The following is a 21,996-nucleotide window of genomic DNA, read 5'->3' as shown; positions in this document are numbered from 1 at the left end:
TGGCTCTGGTAATTGGGAAAAGTCTGTTAAAAGTTGCCCACTGATGAAAAAAAAAGTAAATGTGGAACACATCCGGTGTTGAAAGTGTGTGCAGGTGGCTTGAAAGGGTAGTGTGTGGGTGGGGAGTAATTCTTGCCGAGTTCACATGCATGTTATTTCATATGGATGTTATTTGCTGCTGGGGTCCAGCAGTATTGCAGATAATTTAGTATGATACTGACTGACCCTGTACACTATCTGCAATACCCCTCGACCCCAGCAGCAAATAACAACATCCATATGAAAAGCAAAAATCACCCCCCCCCCTCCTTTATGAAAGGCAACAAACACAGTTGTAGGATACGTGAATTAACCGACATATTAAACGCAATAATCACCCCTAGTATGAAATGCATCTAGAACACCAATATTCAGTGTTATCATCAGGCTCTTTTAGAGGAGTGCTTCAGCCAGCCAATTTTGGTAAGCACCGGGTGTCATCGTTTCTCCTCATCCTGTGCGGTAAGCAGAGTTGCACCAGCCCTGAATTCCCCTGTTGCACCCCACCCGGCTACTTTTTCATGCCACCCGGCTGGAAAAAATTTCTGGGGAGAACACTGATGTTTAATAACTCAAAACGCTCAGAAAAACTCCTCTGGTGTGCACCAGGCCTTAAAGAGAGTCTGAAGCGAGAATAAATCTCGCTTCAGACCTCATAGATAGCATGGGCATGCGTGCCCCTGCTAAACCGCCGCTATCCCGCGGCTTAACAGGGGTCCCTGACCCCCCCGAATCCCCTCCGTACAGCGGGGGGAGCGCTTCCGCATTGGGGCAGGGCTAACCGCTGCAGCCCTGCCCCACGCGCGTCTTTCAGCGCGTATCTCCGCCTCTCCTCCGCCCCCCTCAGTCTTCCTTCACTGAGAGGGGCGGGGGAGAGGCGGCGATGCGCCGCTGACAGACGCGACTGGAGGCCGGGCTGCAGCCGTTAGCCCTGCCTCCAGGAAGAGAAGATTTACGACCAACTCTACGACCAAGGTTTGCAGGGGTGGGTTTGGGGGTGAAGGGACCCCCGTTTAGCCGCGGGATAGCGGCGGTTTAGCAGGGGCACACATGCCCTGCTAACTATGAGCTCTGAAGCGAGATTTATTCTCGCTTCAGAGTCTCTTTAATTCAGCTGTTCCAGAGAAATGCACAAAGCAGAGCGGCCAGAGTACAAAACTATCACCGTTCCACAGCCCCTGTGGGTGTGGTCAGCAAGGCCTCCCTCTGCTGCCACCTGCGGGTGTGGTCAGCAAGACCTCCCTCTGCTGCCACCTGCGGGTGTGGTCAGCAAGACCTCCCTCTGCTGCCACCTGCGGGTGTGGTCAGCAAGACCTCCCTCTGCTGCCACCTGCGGGTGTGGTCAGCAAGACCTCCCTCTGCTGCCACCTGCGGGTGTGGTCAGCAAGACCTCCCTCTGCTGCCACCTGCGGGTGTGGTCAGCAAGACCTCCCTCTGCTGCCACCTGCGGGTGTGGTCAGCAAGACCTCCCTCTGCTGCCACCTGCGGGTGTGGTCAGCAAGACCTCCCTCTGCTGCCACCTGCGGGTGTGGTCAGTAAGACCTCCCTCTGCTGTCTCCTGTGGGTGTGGCCAGCAAGACCTCCCTCTGCTGCCTCCTATAGGTGATGATGCAAAAGGGGAGGAGATTGGACAGCTCACAGATCGCTGTTAAGTCCACCCAAGCAGTATGGGACATTCACACAGAAAGCCAGCACTGCAAATCAAGCCTCCTGCATGATACCAAGCGAATGTGCCAGGAACAGATCTTTGCACATTGCAAATTATGACAGAATATTTCACCTCATATGCATAAACAATGAATTAATTAGAATTAAGCGGTGTATACATCCACAACTGTGCCACCAGCGATAATCTGGCAAGAAGCGGGGACAGCAAGGGCTTGAGTGTTAAGAGAATAAAACCGCCACTTACCTGGGGCTTCTATCTGCCCCATGTAGCAGTAATGTCCCACGCCCTCCTCCTCCGATCCGCTGTGGCCCGCCGCTGGGCATTATTCGTCTGGCATTGCGAATAATGCGTGCTGCTATTCGCGTCCTCTGAAAGTTTTCTTGTACTGTGCCTGCGCAGTAAGCTTCCGATGACGTGGGCGGGAGCGAGCAGGCTGCGGCCGCGCAGCCGCAGTTGAACGGCATGACGCTCTAGACCGGGACCGGCAGATTGGAGCAGGACGGCGTGGGACATTACTGCTACATGGGGCAGATAGAAGCCCCAGGTAAGTGGCGGTTTTTATCCTTAGGTTCCCCCACAGAACCCCTTTAAACTCCGAATCCTCAGTTTATGAAACAACAGACTCCGACTTAACAGCCCTGGTGGTAACCCTTTCCAAACTAAATTTTTTGGAGGTCATAGACAGGCTTGTCTAGTCCAGTGAAAGGCAACCTTGGCTCTCCAGCTCTTATGGAAGTCCCACAATGCATTGCAGGAGTCTGACAGCCACAGTCATGATTTATAAAGGCAAATGCTTTGTGGGACTTGTAGATCCTTAACGGCTGGAGAGCACAGTTTGCAGATCACTGGTCTAGTCATAGATCTCCTAGAGCAGTGATGGCTAACCTTGGCACTCCAGCTGTGGTGGAACTACAAGTCTCATGAGGCATTGCAATACTCTGGCAGGTCTAAGCATAGCTAGGGGAGGCAAAGGCATGATGGGATTTGTAGTTTTGTCACAGCAGGAGTGCCAAGGTTAGCCATCACTTTCCTAGGTGAACGAAGTGTCAAGAAAGGAATTTCTGCATATATGATCTGGACAGTAAATCTTGTAGGGCAGTGTTTCTCAACATTTTATTGGCATGCACCCCTTTTAAAACCCTGTACTCACCAATTGCCCCCTAGCATAGTAAACATTACCACAAGTACCCCTATATATTTAATCGTATTACATGATACTTGGTTCTAAACAATTTCCAATCATTTACCACTGCTTTTAATTAGCTAAAATACTCATTTGGTGTTTATATGAGATTTATAATTTTCTAAAACTCTAAATTTGTTGTTCTTGGTTAAGTATGTCAAGCCCGAGTTCCCCCTGGAACCATCAGAAGTACCCCCTGGGGTACGCGTACCACATGTTGAGAACCTAGGTTGTAGGGTACTCAGGCGTCATATATGGGCTGTCTACATATTTTGGCTAGACTAATACATTTTCTGATGACCTAAAAGCCATATATGGGCTGACAGTATATATGGTCTAGGTGTACATGTAATTAAAGAGAACCCGAGGTGGGTTTGTGAAATCCTATTAGGACACAGGGGCATATTGAGTGTACAGTGACCAGCCTCTGTCCTTTAATAGTGCCTCCAGCCCGCCCCTGCGTTCTGCTGTCCCCCCTTATAAAAGCTGTATCCTAATAGGATTTTACAAACCCATCTCGGGGTCTCTAGGACACATTCAAGGAAAAAAAAAAAAAAAAACCGCACTGGGAGCCATCAGAGCTGCGGCGAGGGCACAGGATGGCTGCCAGGGCTGGAGGAAGCCCAAGGTAAGTAGATTGTTTTATTTTTAAATTCCCTGGACCTTCCCTTTAACCTTCCTGGCAGTAAGCCCGAGCTGAGCTCGGGCCATGCCGCCGGAAGGCACTGCTCAGGCCCCGCTGGGCCGATTTCCATAATTTTTTTTTGCTGCACGCAGCTAGCACTTGCTAGCTGCGTGCAGTGCCCGATCGCCGCCGCTACCCGCCGATCCGCCGCTATCCGTCACGCCGCAGCCGCCCCCGCCCCCAACACCCCGTGCGCTGCCTGGCCAATCAGTGCCAGGCAGCTCTATGGGGTGGATCGGAATCCCCTTTGACGTCACGACGTCGATGACGTCATCCCGGCCCGTCGCCATGGCGACGGGGGAAGCCCTCCAGGAGATCCCGTTCTTTGAACGGGATCTCCTGATCGCCGATCGGAGGGGCTGGGGGGATGCCGCTGAGCAGCGGCTATCATGTAGCGAGACTGTCTCGCTACATGAAAAAAAAAAAAAAAAAAAGATTTGCTGCCCCCTGGCGATTTTTTAGCAAACCGCCAGGAGGGTTAAGGCAATGGGAGATTTGGGCGCAGAGTAAAGCCAAAAAAGTCTCATCCTGTTCCCGCTGAGGTCCTGGCGGCGTAAATTACCATTCCCCCTCCAGGCAACCCTGGGGTAAGACGTAATTTGGCTGCCAACTATTGCCGGTGGGTGATTTACGTCGTCTTTATAGTAATGTGGGTGTCCGTCTTTTGATGGCGATCTAAGTGCCGACTTTGTGCCGCCATCTATAGCCGTAATTTACAGTCCGGCCTATGGCAGCGCCTGGTGCGCCCAAATTTCCTGCGCAGTTTTTGCCTGTCTTGTGGTCTAGACTAAAATGTTCTAACTCGTGTACTCAAAACTGACAAGGCAAAAGGCCACCAAGAAATAAATATTTCACACGGGAAAGTGAGAGATTTACATGAATCACAAAAGCTCAGTAAAGACACACATACATAGAGGCATCCTATTGTCTATGCCTTAGAGAATGAGACTCTAGATCTCAGGATTATGGGATCACCCCTCAGAAATGAGAGTTTGGTTAAGTATCATTTTCATTTTACGTACTTCAGATGATCAAAGCTTTTAGGTATTTATTATGTTATTTGAATATTTCTTATAACCTTGTTCTGTATCATTTTTGTATATTCTTTGTATAGAACTTCAAGATAGAACTATGAATATAAATTATTGCCTTGCAGCATTGGGTCCCCAGTTCAAATCCCAGCCAGGGCACTATCTGTGTGGAGTTTGTGTCCATGTGGGTTTCCCCTGGGCACTCTGGTTTCCTCCCACATCCCAAAAGCATACAGAATCTCTAAGTTAATTGGTTTCTCCCTAAAGTGACCCTAGACTACAATACATACACGATACATGGACATATGACTGCTAGGGATTAGATTTGGAGTCCCTCTGGGGGACAGTTAAGTGACAAGACAATATACTCTGTACATCGCTGTTGAAGATGTTGGCGCATAAATACTAAATAATAATAATCATTGTTGCATAGATTTGTTTTCACTTTCCCTTTAATCTGTGCTAATAATGGCTCCTCCTCCCTGTCAGCTTTCCATGCAGGAGGCTCCCCACTCCTCTCCTGTCAGCAGACCAGCGACAGGTTGAAAAATCACTTACTTCGGCATGAAGGATCCGCCGGTCATTAGCGGGTCGTCGTCATCCAGTCCATCGAAGAGCTGCGATTTCCCGGTTCCGGCGGTCTGCAGCGCTTTAGGCCGCACCTTGGTGGCGGGACGAGGCGTTAGTTTGTAATGGGTGGGGGTGGTGAGGGCTTTCTGAGCTGCCGGGTTGGTGGGCTTCAGACGCTAAAAATATGGAGAGAAATATGAAAGATGCTGGAATTGAAGTGTGACACGGATATCCCAACAGTACACTCTCCCTCAGCCTAATCAGATATATGCGAAAAGCATGAAATGTTACTCTACACAACTTTATTCAAAATATTTCCTGCATTGCTCCCCCAGGCAACAAGCTAGTCCCTCCCTCCCCCAGGCAACAAGCTAGTCCCTCCCTCCCCCAGGCAACTAGCTAGTCCCTCCCTCCCCCAGGCAACTAGCTAGTCCCTCCCTCCCCCAGGCAACTAGCTAGTCCCTCCCTCCCCCAGGCAACTAGCTAGTCCCTCCCTCCCCCAGGCAACTAGCTAGTCCCTCCCTCCCCCAGGCAACTAGCTAGTCCCTCCCTCCCCCAGGCAACTAGCTAGTCCCTCCCTCCCCCAGGCAACAAGCTAGTCCCTCCCTCCCCCAGGCAACAAGCTAGTCCCTCCCTCCCCCAGGCAACAAGCTAGTCCCTCCCTCCCCCAGGCAACAAGCTAGTCCCTCCCTCCCCCAGGCAACAAGCTAGTCCCTCCCTCCCCCAGGCAACAAGCTAGTCCCTCCCTCCCCCAGGCAACAAGCTAGTCCCTCCCTCCCCCAGGCAACAAGCTAGTCCCTCCCTCCCCCAGGCAACAAGCTAGTCCCTCCCTCCCCCAGGCAACAAGCTAGTCCCTCCCTCCCCCAGGCAACAAGCTAGTCCCTCCCTCCCCCAGGCAACAAGCTAGTCCCTCCCTCCCCCAGGCAACAAGCTAGTCCCTCCCTCCCCCAGGCAACAAGCTAGTCCCTCCCTCCCCCAGGCAACAAGCTAGTCCCTCCCTCCCCCAGGCAACAAGCTAGTCCCTCCCTCCCCCAGGCAACAAGCTAGTCCCTCCCTCCCCCAGGCAACAAGCTAGTCCCTCCCTCCCCCAGGCAACAAGCTAGTCCCTCCCTCCCCCAGGCAACAAGCTAGTCCCTCCCTCCCCCAGGCAACAAGCTAGTCCCTCCCTCCCCCAGGCAACAAGCTAGTCCCTCCCTCCCCCAGGCAACAAGCTAGTCCCTCCCTCCCCCAGGCAACAAGCTAGTCCCTCCCTCCCCCAGGCAACAAGCTAGTCCCTCCCTCCCCCAGACAAGCTAGTCCCTCCCTCCCCCAGACAAGCGAGTCCCACCCTCCCCCAGACAAGCTAGTCCCTCCCTCCCCCAGACAAGCTAGTCCCTCCCTCCCCCAGACAAGCTAGTCCCTCCCTCCCCCAGACAAGCTAGTCCCTCCCTCCCCCAGACAAGCTAGTCCCTCCCTCCCCCAGACAAGCTAGTCCCTCCCTCCCCCAGACAAGCTAGTCCCTCCCTCCCCCAGACAAGCTAGTCCCTCCCTCCCCCAGACAAGCTAGTCCCTCCCTCCCCCAGACAAGCTAGTCCCTCCCTCCCCCAGACAAGCTAGTCCCTCCCTCCCCCAGACAAGCTAGTCCCTCCCTCCCCCAGACAAGCTAGTCCCTCCCTCCCCCAGACAAGCTAGTCTCTCCCTCCCCCAGACAAGCTAGTCTCTCCCTCCCCCAAACAAGTTAGTCTGGACCTCAGCAGGGACCACAAACTGCCATCTATTCTAGTCTATGGAAAAGTTGCCTGCAAAGGTGTTTCTAGGATGTGGGAGGCGCCTCATACAAGCACACTCCATGCAGATAGGGTCCCTCTGTGGGCACTGAACCCCGGGTCGCAGAGCTGCGAGGTAAGAGAAATGAATCCTGGCCAGGGCGCAATCTGTACCCCAAAAAAGACTCCTTGCATCCAAGTTCCCATATAAGCCAAATAATCCTCTGTCTTCCAATCAGGACAGGAAAACAAGCCATTCAGTACTGTGAGCCTAAAAGGTGTACATTAGCCATACAATCCCATGGACCAAGCGATCGTTTCCATGCCCACTAATGGACAAAAACGTACAAACAGACTGGATCATTAATGAAATAGGTGTGTTTGAATTAATCTCAGTTGGTTCGGATTAATTAGCAAATTTTCATCAGTTATCACTTTTGATCTATCATGACGATGATTGGAAACGACTGTTCGTCCATGGGATTGTGTCGTTAATGGGCAGCTTTACTCAGTATCTGCAGTCGGCCAGTGTAGGTACAGGTGGTCACCACCACAATAAGGATAGAGAGGGCGATAAACCATGAAATGCATGGTAAATACTTCCAAAATAATGCTAAAACTGGTATAATATCACTTACATTGCACACTGAGTAGATAGTGTAATTGATAATGCCCAACCGGTTTCGCCCTTCCGGCATCGTCGGGGGTAGATACTATTTGGATGAATTTCCCGTCCTCTGGTTTATCGCTCTGGTTTATCGCCCTCTCTGTGCTTACTGTGGTAGTGGCCACCTGAGAGTCTTTGCCTACACTGGGGCAACAAGTACAAATACTTCCCACACGTAGCACCTCGGAGAGGAGGGTAGGGAAAGCCAATGCAATGCTACAAATAGCTTGTCTACGAAAATGTTCTGCAGCTTGGGACTGAAAGACTTGCAGAGGCCACTGTATTTAACTGGCCTGTTATCAAGATGCATACATTTGTATAAACTTCACATAAAATCAGAATATGAATATAATTGCCCACCACACCAATTACTCCCGAGACGAGGTGTGAATTTCTGTATGGTCTCCTAGCAACAGTAACATGATCAGAGTTGTCACTCACCTCCTCTTTCTTCTTGGGGTCAGACATGGGGTTCCTGAAGAGGGGGGAGTCCCCGTACGGGGAGTAGGCCAAAGCGTTGAGCTGCTGCTGCAGGAACATCTGCTGGGCGGCGGCTGCATTCGGATCGCTCAGAGCTGGAAGAGAGAATCGGGCCAATCAGCAGCTGGCAAAAGACAGAAGCAGCTCCCCCTTGTGGCAGACCCCTCCCAGTCAGACACACTTACCGACAGGTGCCTGCACGCCACCGAATCCCAGGCCGGAGGCAGCGGTGTTAAACCCAGCTGTGCCGAATGTTCCTGTGCCAAGGGTGCCGCCTAACTTTGGCTGAGTGTTTCCAAACAGTGAGGGCTGCCCAGTGTTCAGTCCTGGAATAGCAGGAAGACAGAGGATGTACAAATGTCACCAGGACATCAATGTGACCACTATGTGCCAGAATATCACAGCACCAGACCGCCCAGCCCAATACTCCCCAATTCCTTCTGGCCCATCAAGACCCAATCTCTACATTTCCACCATGCCCACCAAACCTCCTCCAAACTCCCTCTGGGGCCCCACTGAACCTCCTCCAAACTCCCTCTGGGGCCCCACTGAACCTCCTCCAAACTCCCTCTGGGGCCCCACTGAACCTCCTCCAACCTAGCTCTGGGCCCCACTGAACCTCCTCCAACCTCCCTCTGGGCCCCACTGAACCTCTTCCAAACTCCCTCTGGGGCCCACTGAACCTCCTCCAAACTCCCTCTGGGGCCCACTGAACCTCCTCCAAACTCCCTCTGGGCCCCACTGAACCTCCTCCAAACTCCCTCTGGGGCCCCACTGAACCTCCTCCAAACTCCCTCTGGGGCCCCACTGAACCTCCTCCAACCTCCCTCTGGGCCCCACTGAACCTCCTCCAAACTCCCTCTGGGGCCCACTGAACCTCCTCCAAACTCCCTCTGGGGCCCCACTAAACTCACCCGATAACCGTTAGCCTCACGGTCCTCTAACACCCCCCCACCCCCCAAAAAATGTGCTCCTCCCCAGGACCCACCTACTGTCAAGCACCCACCGCGGCTAGCACAGAGTTTGCAATATGATATGATAGGACTCTGCCATGAACAGTTGCCTGAGGAGGCGGAGCCCCGATCCAGGCCAGATGACAGGAGTTGAAGGTGAGTATGTGACCTTGATCTGACTAGCCCACTAACTCATCCACAAAACACTCACTGGCTCTCCCATGCTAACCTCACACATTACAGCAAACACTGCTTGGCTCTAAAATGCCATCTAATTTAAGCAAAATCAAACATTTTGTAATTGTAAAAAGCCCCGCCATGGAGCTGTCTGATCACTGTGTGGTTAAAGGAAACTTGAGATGAGTTAAACAGAAGAATTTATACTTACCTGGGGCTTCCTCCAGCCCCATATACTCGGTGGGCTGCTCCTCTCCCCCATGGGGCTCGAGGAAGCACCAAGTGAACTGGCTGAGGAGGTCTATTAGACTACAAAGGGCACAAAGAAAACCTGTAGTGAGAGGTGTATGGAGGCTGCCATCCTTATTTAAACGAAACCTGAAGAGACCTAAAAGACAGACAGACACCCCCCCATTCAAAGGTCATGCCTTCGGGACTCCCACCCAAGCCTCAGAAGTACTAGTGTCAGAGTACTCCTGAAGACGAGCGGATCCGTACTGTATACCCACGAGTCTGGGTTGGCGTATGCGCAGTACGGCGATGCCAGTCTTCAGAGGCAGTCATGGGCACTAGCACTTCCACAGCTTGCCCAGGAGTCCTGAAGGCAAGCGGATCCGTACTGAGTACCCACTGGTCTGGGCTGGCGTATGTGCAGTACGGAGATGCCAGTCTTCAGAGGCAGTCACGGTCGCTAGCACTTCCACAGCTTGCCCAGGAGAACTGGGGGCAGCAATGGAACAAGGGGTGACAGGCAGAACAGGGAAGATCTGGAACCTCCCCTTTTCTTCAGGTTTGTAACAAAAGAAAAGTTACTCCTCTATCAGACTCCTGACACTTTCTGAACAAGCAAGCAGATAAGAAGTCAGGGATCACTGTACTGGCTGCATGCTTGTTCCAGACACAAGGACCAGACATGACCAAAGGATAAGCATGATGTCCAGGAACTGGCATGAAAAGAAGATGGCAGTGTCCATACTCCTCCTCCTCCTACAGATTTCTCTAGAATGACAATTTACTCATACATTAGCCTCAATTCACTAAACTTATCCTCTGTCTTTAATAACGTTTCTAGAGTTATCACCATGGTGATGAGGCATGTCGTATTCAGGAAACATTTTACCTCAGGCAAACCTAAAGCTAACTTTTCTGTCTAAGTTAACTTTTAAATACTTAAAATAACTCCAGAATTCTAAAGTTAAAGACAGGCTGTTAATTAACTGCGTGTGAAAATAACTACAGGGTGGGCCATTTATATGGATGCACCTTAATAAAATGGGAATAATTGGTGATATTAACTTCCTGTTTGTGGCACATAAGTAGATGTGAGGGGAGAAACTTTTCAAGATGGGTGGTGACCATGGCGGCCATTTTGAATTCAACTTTAGTTTCTTCAATAGGAAGAGGGTCATATGACATCAAACTTATTGGGAATTTCACAAGAAAAACAATTGGTTTTACCGTAACTTTATTCTTTCATGAGTTATTTACAAGTTTCTGACCCCTTATAAAATGTGTTCAATGTGCTGCCCATTGTGTTGGAATGTCAATGCAACCCTCTTCTCCCACTCTTCACCCACTGATAGCAGCACTGCAGGAGAAATGCTAGCACAGGCTTCTAGTATCCGTAGTTTCAGGTGCTGCACATCTCGTATCTTCACAGCATAGACAATTGCCTTCAGATGACTCCTTAAGATAAAAGTGTAAGGGGGTCAGATCGGGAGACCTTGGGGGCCATTCAACTGGCCCACGATGACCAATCCACTTTCCAGGAAACTGTTCATCTAGGAATGCTCGGACCTGACACCCATAATGTGGTGGTGCACCATCTTGCTGGAAAAACTCAGGGAATGTGCCAGCTTCAGTGCATAAAGAGGGAAACACAAGCAATTTCCGATCTCCAAATCTGACCCCTTTTGACTTATCTTAAAGAAAACCTGAACTGAACATTAAAAGTCAAAATAAGTATACACAAGTCATACTTACCTTCCATGTAGTCTACTCCTCAGTGTCTTTCTCCTCTCTCACGTCCTGTTTGTCTCTGTGTTCAATGGAATTTTCCGTCCTCCATTTTGAAACTGGCCATTACCCCGTAAAAGCTTCCTGGTCAGCACACAGTTAAACTGTAACATCGCTCACTTGAGCTATAGGGAAACATGAACATTACCTGGTACATCGGTTTTCCTCTCAGCTATAACTGACAGCAACTGATATATTTCAGATCTGACAATATATTGTCAGAACTGGAAGGGATTATTGTCAGAAGAAAATGGTGAGCTTCTGAGAGGAACTGATGGCAAGGTAACTATGTAATGTTCATTTGAAGTTACCTCATGTGTTTATTTTAAATATTTTTACTCAGTACAGGTTCTCTTTAAGGGGTCATCTGAAGGCAATTGTCTATGCTGTGAAGATATGAGATGTGCAGCACCTGAAACTACGGATACTGGAAGCCTGTGCTAGCATTTCTCCTGCGGTGTTGCTATCAGTGTGTGAAGAGTGGGAGAAGAGGGTACGGATACTGGAAGCCCGTGCTGGCATTTCTCCTGCGGTGTTGCTATCAGTGTGTGAGGAGTGGGAGAAGAGGGTACGGATACTGGAAGCCTGTGCTGGCATTTCTCCTGCGGAGTTGCTATCAGTGTGTGATGAGTGGGAGAAGAGGGTACGGATACTGGAAGCCTGTGCTGGCATTTCTCCTGTGGTGTTGCTATCAGTGTGTGAGGAGTGGGAGAAGAGGGTACGGATACTGGAAGCCTGTGCTGGCATTTCTCCTGCGGTGTTGCTATCAATGTGTGAGGAGTGGGAGAAGAGGGTACGGATACTGGAAGCCTGTGCTGGCATTTCTCCTGCGGTGTTGCTATCAGTGTGTGAAGAGTGGGAGAAGAGGGTTGCATTGACAATCCAACACAATGGGCAGCACATTGAACACATTTTATAAGGGGTCAGAAACTTTTAATTAACTCATGAAGATAAAATTACGTTAAAAACAAGCACACCATTGTTTTTCTAGTGAAATTTCCAATAAGTTTGATGCGTCACATGACCCTCTTCCTATTGAAAAAACAAAAGTTGGATTCAAAATGTCCGACTTCAAAATGGCCGCCATGGTCCCCACCCATCTTGAAAAGTTTCCCCCCTCACATATACTAATGTGCCACAAACAGGAAGTTAATATCACCAACCATTCCCATTTTATTAAAGGGAAGGTTCAGGGAGGGGGGTAAAAAAATAAAAATGAATATCCACTTACCTGGGGCTTCCTCCAGCCCGTGGCAGGCAGGAGGTGCCCTCGCCCCCGCTCCGCAGGCTCCCGGTGGTCTCCCCGACCTGGCCAGGCCGGCTGCCAGGTCGGGCTCTTCTGCGCTCCAAGGCCCGGCACTTCTGCGTCCCACGTGGGCGCGATGACGTCACCGGACGTCCACCGGGCTGTACTGCGCAGGCGCAGTAGTTCTGCGCCTGCGCAGTACAGCCCGGCGGACGTCCGATGACGTCAGCGCGCCCGCGTGGGACGCAGAAGAGCCCGTCCTTGGAGCGCAGAGGAGCCCGACCTGACAGCCGGCCTGGCCAGGTCGGGGAGACCACCGGGAGCCTGCGGAACGGCGGCGAGGGCACCTCCTGCCTGCCACGGGCTGGAGGAAGCCCCAGGTAAGTGGATATTCATTTTTATTTTTTTACCCCTCTCCCTGAACCTTCCCTTTAATCCATATAAATGGCCCACCCTGTACAGAGGAGGTAACTTAAGGAATGAAGAGATAAGATAACTCTCTCACTGTGTGGAGGTACGTTTTCTCTTGCCTTATTCTCTCCAGCATGATCTTAGTGAATTGAGGCCATAGTCTGCAACACCTCAGCAGTCAGCTTCTTGCTGTGGAAATAGCGATGAGCCCAATTTCACAGACTCCATATTGCTGCTGTGGTCAGATGGGGAGGAAAGCCCCACCCCTTACGAGATTGTATTTACATATTGCCCCACCCCAGCATACTGGAAATATAGCCTACAGCAACTCACCGGTGCCAAACGCTGTGCCCAATCCCGTCCCCAGAGTTCCTGGAGCGTTCTTGTTGCCAAAGAGGCTGGTGCCTGTCGTACTGGTTCCAAATCCTACAAAACAAACCCGGAGAGTGGCTCTACACATGTCCACAATACAGAGAGGGCGCAGCGCCCCATACTGGCAGCATAGGGTATGATCCCTGCCCTCATATCCTCTCCTGCCACTATGGACAGACAAGGCGCGTCTCACTGCCTAACAGCCACCAAAATATGCCTGCCAGAGACATCCTCACACCGTGATAGTGCTTCCCAGAACCAGACACGTATACGTTAAAAAGAGAATGAAGCGAGAATAGTTATTTTTTCCTGCTAGTTTGCTTAAGAAGTATAAGAAGAGGTGAAACGCCACATTCCCGCAGCAAAACAAGGGGTTTAGATCCCCAAATCCCGGGGTAAACAGGCACAAAGTCGTGGATTTTGCTGCCCGGGGAGCCAGAGCTTAGCGCTGTAGCTCTGCCTCACTGAAGTCAATCTGCGCACGGATCTCCGCCTCTCCCCGCCCCCTCTATGTAAAGGAAGATTGAGAGGGGCGAGGCGGCGAATGCCTTCATTAGAGGCAGAGCTGCAGCGCTAAGCTCTGCCTCTTTCAGGAAGCGCTGCCCAGATTTCCCCCTCGGGGATTTGGGGGGTCTAAGCCCCTTGTTTTGCCGCGGGAATGCAGCCTTTTACCTCTTATACTTCTTAACGAGAACCTGAACTGAAAATTAAAAGTCAAAATAAACACACACATACTTACATCCTGTGTAGTCTACTCATCAATCTCTTTCTCCTCTCCTGCGTCCTGTTTGTCCACTGTGATCAATGGAATTCTCCGTCCTCCATTTTGAAAATGGCCATTACCCCATAACAGTTTCCTGGTCAGCACACCATTAAACTTTAATATCACCCACTTGAGCCATAGGGAAACATGGACATTAACTTGCACATTCAGTTGTAACTGACAGCTGCTGATATATAACTGACAGCAACTGGAGAGAAAGATTGAGGAATGGAGTAGACAACACGGGAGGTAAGTATGACCTGTGTATGGTTATTTTGACTTTTTATTTTCAGTTCAGGTTCTCGAATATGAAAGTTGCCATATCCAACTCCAGAAATTATTATTATTTTAGTTTCAGTTAGCATTGTAAGGATTGGAACTGCTTTTTGGGGTTTTATCGCCATCCTACGTTCTGATATATGAGAATTAACCATGCTTCCTGCCCAGACAGGAAATGGAGAAATCTTTCCAAGAGTGACACAAAACGCACCAAATAAACAGGTTTTGTAAGGATGGAGAGACTTCTGACTAACAAGCTTGTATTGTCATCCCTCATCTGCTGGACCAACCATGTTCATATTAATGACAGGAAGCTCCACGCAGGTCTGACACACAGGAAGTGCAGCACAACACTTATCCAAAGCAAAAGAAAGCCAATCACAGAGTGGGGCACCTGAACAATTCCTATGATTGATGCAAATGTAATGCTAGTTTGCAAAATGCATATATTTGCATACTATTAACAGAAAATTTGCACCAACTTGGAAACACTGACCTACAAAAACTAACACCTCCTCTTCCTCGGAACTCTTGGTATCTTTTAGCCAGAGACGCCACCTAAACACAAAACCATCAGTCTCCCTCCAGCACCTGACCAGCCATTTGTGAATAGAGATGCCCCAACTGTTCGCAGCAAACAGGCCATGGGGACAGTGGGGTCATTTCCGCATTCGTCATATTACACATTACTGCGCAGATGCTTTCCTGGTGGTTGCGCGTCCTTGATCACACGCCTGCAGCCGGGAGTGCTGTGCGAGACGTCATGCGCAGAGTGCTCCTGGCTGCAGGCATGCAATCAAGGATGTGTGGCTGCTGTGAAAGCACCTGCGCAGTAATGCTCACGGAGAAGCATGGGATCAGTCTGGCCCCACCTAGGAGAGCTCCCAGAGAAGCATGTGATCAGTCTGATCCCGCCTAGGAGAGCTCCCGGAGAAGCATGTGATCCGTTTGGCCCCACCTAGGAGAGCTCCCGGAGAAGCATGGGATCAGTCTGGCCCCGCCTAGGAGAGCTCCCGGAGAAGCATGGGATCAGTCTGGCCCCGCCTAGGAGAGCTCCCGGAGAAGCATGTGATCAGTCTGGCCCCGCCTAGGAGAGCTCCCGGAGAAGCATGGGATCAGTCTGGCCCCGCTTAGGAGAGCTCCCGGAGAAGCATGTGATCAGTCTGGCCCCGCCTAGGAGAGCTCCCGGAGAAGCATGGGATCAGTCTGGCCCCACCTAGGAGAGCTCCCGGAGAAGCATGGGATTAGTCTGGCCCCACCTAGGAGAGCTCCCAGAGAAGCATGAGATCAGTTTGGCCCCGCTTAGGAGAGCTCCCGGAGAAGCATGTGATCAGTCTGGCCCCGCCTAGGAGAGCTCCCGGAGAAGCATGGGATCAGTCTGGCCCCACCTAGGAGAGCTCCCGGAGAAGCATGGGATCAGTCTGGCCCCGCCTAGGAGAGCTCCCGGAGAAGCATGGGATCAGTCTGGCCCCGCCTAGGAGAGCTCCCGGAGAAGCATGGGATCAGTCTGGCCCCGCTTAGGAGAGCTCCCGGAGAAGCATGGGATCAGTCTGGCCCCGCTTAGGAGAGCTCCCGGAGAAGCATGTGATCAGTCTGGCCCCGCTTAGGAGAGCTCCCGGAGAAGCATGTGATCAGTCTGGCCCCGCCTAGGAGAGCTCCCGGAGAAGCATGTGATCAGTCTGGCCCCGCCTAGGAGAGCTCACGGAGAAGCATGGGATCAGTTTGGCCCCGCCTAGGAGAGCTCACGGAGAAGCATGGGATCAGTTTGGCCTCGCCTAACTCCCTGAGAATCATGTGATCAGTCTGGCCCCGCCTAGGAGAGCTCCCGGAGAAGCATGGGATCAGTCTGGCCCCACCTAGGAGAGCTCCCGGAGAAGCATGGGATCAGTCTGGCCCCGCCTAGGAGAGCTCCCGGAGAAGCATGGGATCAATCTGGCCCCACCTAGGAGAGCTCCCGGAGAAGCATGGGATCAGTCTGGCCCCGCCTAGGAGAGCTCCCGGAGAAGCATGTGATCAGTCTGGCCCCGCCTAGGAGAGCTCCCGGAGAAGCATGTGATCAGTCTGGCCCCGCTTAGGAGAGCTCCCGGAGAAGCATGTGATCAGTCTGGCCCCGCCTAGGAGAGCTCCCGGAGAAGCATGGGATCAGTCTGGCCCCGCCTAGGAGAGCTCCCGGAGAAGCATGGGATCAGTCTGGCCCCGCCTAGGAGAGCTCCCGGAGAAGCATGGGATCAATCTGGCCCCACCTAGGAGAGCTCCCGGAGAAGCATGGGATCAGTCTGGCCCCGCCTAGGAGAGCTCCCGGAGAAGCATGGGATCAATCTGGCCCCACCTAGGAGAGCTCCCGGAGAAGCATGGGATCAGTCTGGCCCCGCCTAGGAGAGCTCCCGGAGAAGCATGGGATCAGTCTGGCCCCGCCTAGGAGAGCTCCCGGAGAAGCATGGGATCAGTCTGGCCCCGCTTAGGAGAGCTCCCGGAGAAGCATGGGATCAGTCTGGCCCCGCCTAGGAGAGCTCCCGGAGAAGCATGTGATCAGTCTGGCCCCGCCTAGGAGAGCTCCCGGAGAAGCATGGGATCAGTCTGGCCCCGCTTAGGAGAGCTCCCGGAGAAGCATGGGATCAGTTTGGCCCCGCCTAGGAGAGCTCACGGAGAAGCATGTGATCAGTTTGGCCCCGCCTAGAGCTCCCGGAGAAGCATGTGATCAGTCTGGCCCCGCTTAGGAGAGCTCCCGAAGAAGCATGTGATCAGTCTGGCCCCGCTTAGGATAGCTCCCGGAGAAGCATGTGATCAGTCTGGCCCCGCTTAGGAGAGCTCCCGGAGAATCATGGGATCAGTCTGGCTCCGCTTAGGAGAGCTCCCGGAGAAGCAGGTGATCCGTTTGGGCCCACCTAGGAGAGCTCACGGAGAAGCATAGGATCAGTTTGGCCCTGCCTAGGAGAGCTCACGGAGAAGCATGTGATCAGTTTGGCCTCGCCTAACTCCCGGAGAAGCATGGGATCAGTCTGGCCCCACCTAGGAGAGCTCCCGGAGAAGAATGTGATCAGTCTGGCCCCGCCTAGGAGCGCTCCCGGAGAATCATGTGATCAGTTTGGCCCCGCCTAGAGCTCCCGGAGAAGCATGGGATCAGTCTGGCCCCGCCTAGGAGAGCTCCCGGAGAAGCATGTGATCAGTCTGGCCCCGCCTAGGAGAGCTCCCGGAGAAGCATGTGATCAGTCTGGCCCCGCTTAGGAGAGCTCCCGGAGAAGCATGTGATCAGTCTGGCCCCGCCTAGGAGAGCTCCCGGAGAAGCATGGGATCAGTCTGGCCCCGCCTAGGAGAGCTCCCGGAGAAGCATGGGATCAGTCTGGCCCCGCCTAGGAGAGCTCCCGGAGAAGCATGGGATCAATCTGGCCCCACCTAGGAGAGCTCCCGGAGAAGCATGGGATCAGTCTGGCCCCGCCTAGGAGAGCTCCCGGAGAAGCATGGGATCAATCTGGCCCCACCTAGGAGAGCTCCCGGAGAAGCATGGGATCAGTCTGGCCCCGCCTAGGAGAGCTCCCGGAGAAGCATGGGATCAGTCTGGCCCCGCCTAGGAGAGCTCCCGGAGAAGCATGGGATCAGTCTGGCCCCGCTTAGGAGAGCTCCCGGAGAAGCATGGGATCAGTCTGGTCCCGCCTAGGAGAGCTCCCGGAGAAGCATGTGATCAGTCTGGCCCCGCCTAGGAGAGCTCCCGGAGAAGCATGGGATCAGTCTGGCCCCGCTTAGGAGAGCTCCCGGAGAAGCATGGGATCAGTTTGGCCCCGCCTAGGAGAGCTCACGGAGAAGCATGTGATCAGTTTGGCCCCGCCTAGAGCTCCCGGAGAAGCATGTGATCAGTCTGGCCCCGCTTAGGAGAGCTCCCGAAGAAGCATGTGATCAGTCTGGCCCCGCTTAGGATAGCTCCCGGAGAAGCATGTGATCAGTCTGGCCCCGCTTAGGAGAGCTCCCGGAGAATCATGGGATCAGTCTGGCTCCGCTTAGGAGAGCTCCCGGAGAAGCAGGTGATCCGTTTGGGCCCACCTAGGAGAGCTCACGGAGAAGCATAGGATCAGTTTGGCCCTGCCTAGGAGAGCTCACGGAGAAGCATGTGATCAGTTTGGCCTCGCCTAACTCCCGGAGAAGCATGGGATCAGTCTGGCCCCACCTAGGAGAGCTCCCGGAGAAGAATGTGATCAGTCTGGCCCCGCCTAGGAGCGCTCCCGGAGAATCATGTGATCAGTTTGGCCCCGCCTAGAGCTCCCGGAGAAGCATGTGATCAGTTTGGCCCCGCCTAGGAGAGCTCACAGAGAAGCATGTGATCAGCTGATTTGTAAAGCCCTTATTTGCTGTGATGACCACCTTACAAATCTGATCACATGCTCCTCCGCGAGTTCTTCTAGGCAGGGCCAGACTGGTCACATGCTTCACCGCGAGTTCTCCTAGGCTGGGCCATCGCTATTTGTGAGGCTTCAGAGGAAACCAAGTGACACGAGTATGGAGACTGCCATTTCGGCCTTATTTACAGCACAACTATACCCTGGCTGAGCAGTTTCCTGTGAGACAGTTGTGGTATTAAGAAGACCAATACAAATCTCATCTCGATTGTACAATTATGTCCAATTTCATCCCATCTGCTTAAAGTGAACCCGAAGTGAGAGGGATATGGAAACTGCCATGCTTATTTATTTTTCAACAATACCAGTTGCCTGGCAGCCCTGCTGATCTATTTGGCTGCAGTAGTGTCTCAATCACACCAGAAACAAGCATGCAGCTAATCTTGTCAGACCTGAGAATAATATGTCAGACTCACCTAATCTGCTGCATGCTTGTTCAGGGTCTATGGGTAAAAGTATTAGAGGCAGCAGACCAGCAGGACAGCCAGGCAACTGGTATTGCCTAAAAGGAAAGTAGTATGGCAGCCTCCATATACTCTCACCTCGGGTTCACTTTAAAATATCCAATTCAGTCAGTTTGGTGAAATTGGACTGCATGGTGTAAGGGCACCCTTACAGAGATACTCACCGCACACTTCCGGTCAGCTGTCTCCTCAGAGAGACGTTTCCATGGCGATGCAGAGATTGGTGGGAAACGCATGTCATGTCTCCCATGGATGAGAGATTCTGTCCACCCCTCGGCTTCCGCTCACTGTTCACATATCACTTATCTGGATGGCTGCTACCGTGTTTCCCAGAAAATAAGACACTCATATTTTTTCCTTCAAAAGATGTGCTAGGTCTTATTTTCGGGGAGGTCTTATATATTTTGTTAGGGTAGCAAGATCCCCCACTTTACCTCCTGATGACCCCTCCTCCAGAAAGACACATCCTCGTTCCCCATTGCCCGCCGACATACTGCTAATTCAAACCGCAGATCAGTGGTGTAAACTGCTGATTTATTTCCTGCTGGCCCTGTCCTCCATTGACCACCAGCATAATTCAAACTGCAGATCAGCGGTAAACTTCAGAGACAGTAGCTGCCTTCAATGCAGTTTACCGCTGATCTGAACGGGATGGGACTACCACAGCCACTAGGGCTTATTTTAGGGGTAGGGCTTATATTTCGAGCATGCTCAAAATATATGATAGGTCTTACATTAAGGGGATGTCCTACTTTCAGGGAAACACAGGAGAAATTGTTCAGTTAGGAATTTAGTAGGACTTGAACAAATATCTCAATAAGAGGTTGTTTGTGTTGTGATGCTTCTCGGCCTACAAATCAGAGTGCAGAACAGAGCGCAAAGGCAGCGCTACACTAAGAAGCTGGCGCTACATAAATAATAATAACGCCTCTTCCAGGAAATTACTACTAAGTGAAAAGGCCAGCCGGGGAAATCCCACTAGAGGGATGGCAGACTTCATACAGCTCTCACTACAGGTTTCACATCTGCCCCACAGAAAGCGAGAGCTGACTGACAAGTGACAGGTCCTCCTGAGTGACTGTTACTCTCTCGGAAAAGTGACTGCAGTGACAGGTCCCCCATCGGGAGAAGTGACAGGTCCCCTCTCCGGAGAAGTGACTGCAGTGACAGGTCCCCTGTCGGGAGAAGCGACTGCAGTGACAGGTCCTCTCTAGGGACACTTACCTCCAAACAGGCCTCCGGTAGCAGTGCCGAACGCCGGGGCGCTGGTGGTGGTCGTCCCGAATGCTGCTGGCTTGGTGTTATTGAACAGAGTCTGGAAGAAAGAAGATTGGAGACCGGTGAGAGAAGCACTGATGACAGAACTGTACACAGGAAGGTGTATAATTCCAGCAAAATCTCGTTAGAACAGATAAGACCAAGATCAACGTGTACCAGAGTGATGGGAAGAGTATGAAGAAGGAAAGGAACTGCTTGTGATCCTAAGCATACCACCTCATCAGTGAAGCATGGTGGTGGAAGTGTCATGGCATGGGCGTGTGTGGCTGCCAATAGAACTGGTTCTCTTGTATTGATGATGTGACTGCTGACAAAAGCAGCAGGATGTATTCAGAAGAGTTTAGGGCAATATTATCTGCTCACATTCAGCCAAATGCTACAGAACTCATTGGACGGCGCTTCACAGTGCAGATGGACAATGACCCAAAGCATACTGCAAAAGCAACCAAAGAGTTTTTGAAGGGGAAGAAGTGGAATGTTATGCAATGGCCAAGTCAATCACCTGACCTGAATCCGACTGAGCATGCATTTCACTTGCTGGAGACAAAACTGAAGGGAAAATGCAAGTAGGAGGCACATGTGCAAACTGCTGTAATTCCTACACCGGTCACCTGATTTGGATGTAAATACCCTCAAATTACAGCCGACTGTCTGCTGATAAAGCATGTTGTGTGTTTCATTTCAAATCCATTGCGGTTGTGTATAGGGCCAAAACTGTTAGAATTGTGTAGATGCCCCAAGATCTATGGACCTGACTGTATGAAAACATAGGAGGTTAACCCTTCCTGTGCTCCCAGCACAGCATAATAAAAGTTTCAAACGCAAAATCATGACAAAATGGATTTTCCCTTTCTGCCAGGCCACAATTTCATCATTCTTCAGCTTTTTGGTAAAAACATTTTTTCCATATTAAAATTTGGGCTGTGGAGTTGGAGTGTCGGAGCCATTTTGGGTAACTGGAGTTGGAGTTAAGGTGCGTACACACGCACTACGTCCGCCAACGATGGGTCCGTCAGACCCTCCCGCTGGGCGGACTTTCAGGCCACAGTAGCACGTGTGTACGCGCTGTCGGCGGACTGATAAGGCTGTTTCTCTGAACGATCTGCTCAGCGGATCATTCAGAAACAGCCTTATCAGTCCGCCGACAGCGCGTACACACGTGCTACTGTGGCCTGAAAGTCCGCCCAGCGGGAGGGTCTGACGGACCAGTCGTTGGCGGACGTAGTGCGTGTGTACGCACCTATAGAATCAGTGGTTTCATAAACTGAGGAGTCGGATGATTTTTGTACAGACTCCACAAGCCCAGATTTGTGCTCGTGTGCAAATTATAGCATGCAGGTTTCCATAAAAAAAAAAAAAGTGAGTTTTATGTGAGGGGGAAAAAAAAAAAAAAAAAAAAAAAGTGTTGGAATAAACGTAACTTTGCCTTATGGTGCCCATACACAGTACAATAAAAAATGCTTGTTTTTCGCATTTTTTCGACCAAAACGATTGAATGAAATGAAAGTTGAAAAGAATCTTTTCGATCGCGAACGATTATCCCTTTTTTTCCCTATCCAAATCCAAGCAGACATGTTGAA

General features: G+C 51.6%; 1 protein-coding gene across 3 annotated transcripts in view; it reads right to left on the bottom strand.

Moving 5' to 3' along the window:
• NUP98 (nucleoporin 98 and 96 precursor) overlaps positions 1-21,996 on the bottom strand; it is a 133,522-nt gene that overhangs the window by 84,542 nt on the left and 26,984 nt on the right. For 2 of the 3 annotated variants that reach the window (XM_068266493.1, XM_068266491.1), the window contains 5 exons: positions 20,363-20,453; positions 13,206-13,298; positions 8,255-8,395; positions 8,031-8,164; positions 5,166-5,353 (listed from right to left, as the gene is read on the bottom strand). In XM_068266493.1, the coding sequence (XP_068122594.1) occupies positions 5,166-5,353; positions 8,031-8,164; positions 8,255-8,395; positions 13,206-13,298; positions 20,363-20,453 (647 nt within the window). The remainder of the gene's footprint in view (positions 1-5,165; positions 5,354-8,030; positions 8,165-8,254; positions 8,396-13,205; positions 13,299-20,362; positions 20,454-21,996) is intronic. The other variant, XM_068266492.1, reaches the window with a different exon arrangement.

Source organism: Hyperolius riggenbachi, chromosome 2 (genome assembly GCF_040937935.1).
Source record: "Hyperolius riggenbachi isolate aHypRig1 chromosome 2, aHypRig1.pri, whole genome shotgun sequence".
Taxonomy (NCBI): domain Eukaryota; kingdom Metazoa; phylum Chordata; class Amphibia; order Anura; family Hyperoliidae; genus Hyperolius; species Hyperolius riggenbachi.
Note: the sequence above shows the minus strand (reverse complement) of the source record. Positions and strands in the feature narration are given on the sequence as shown.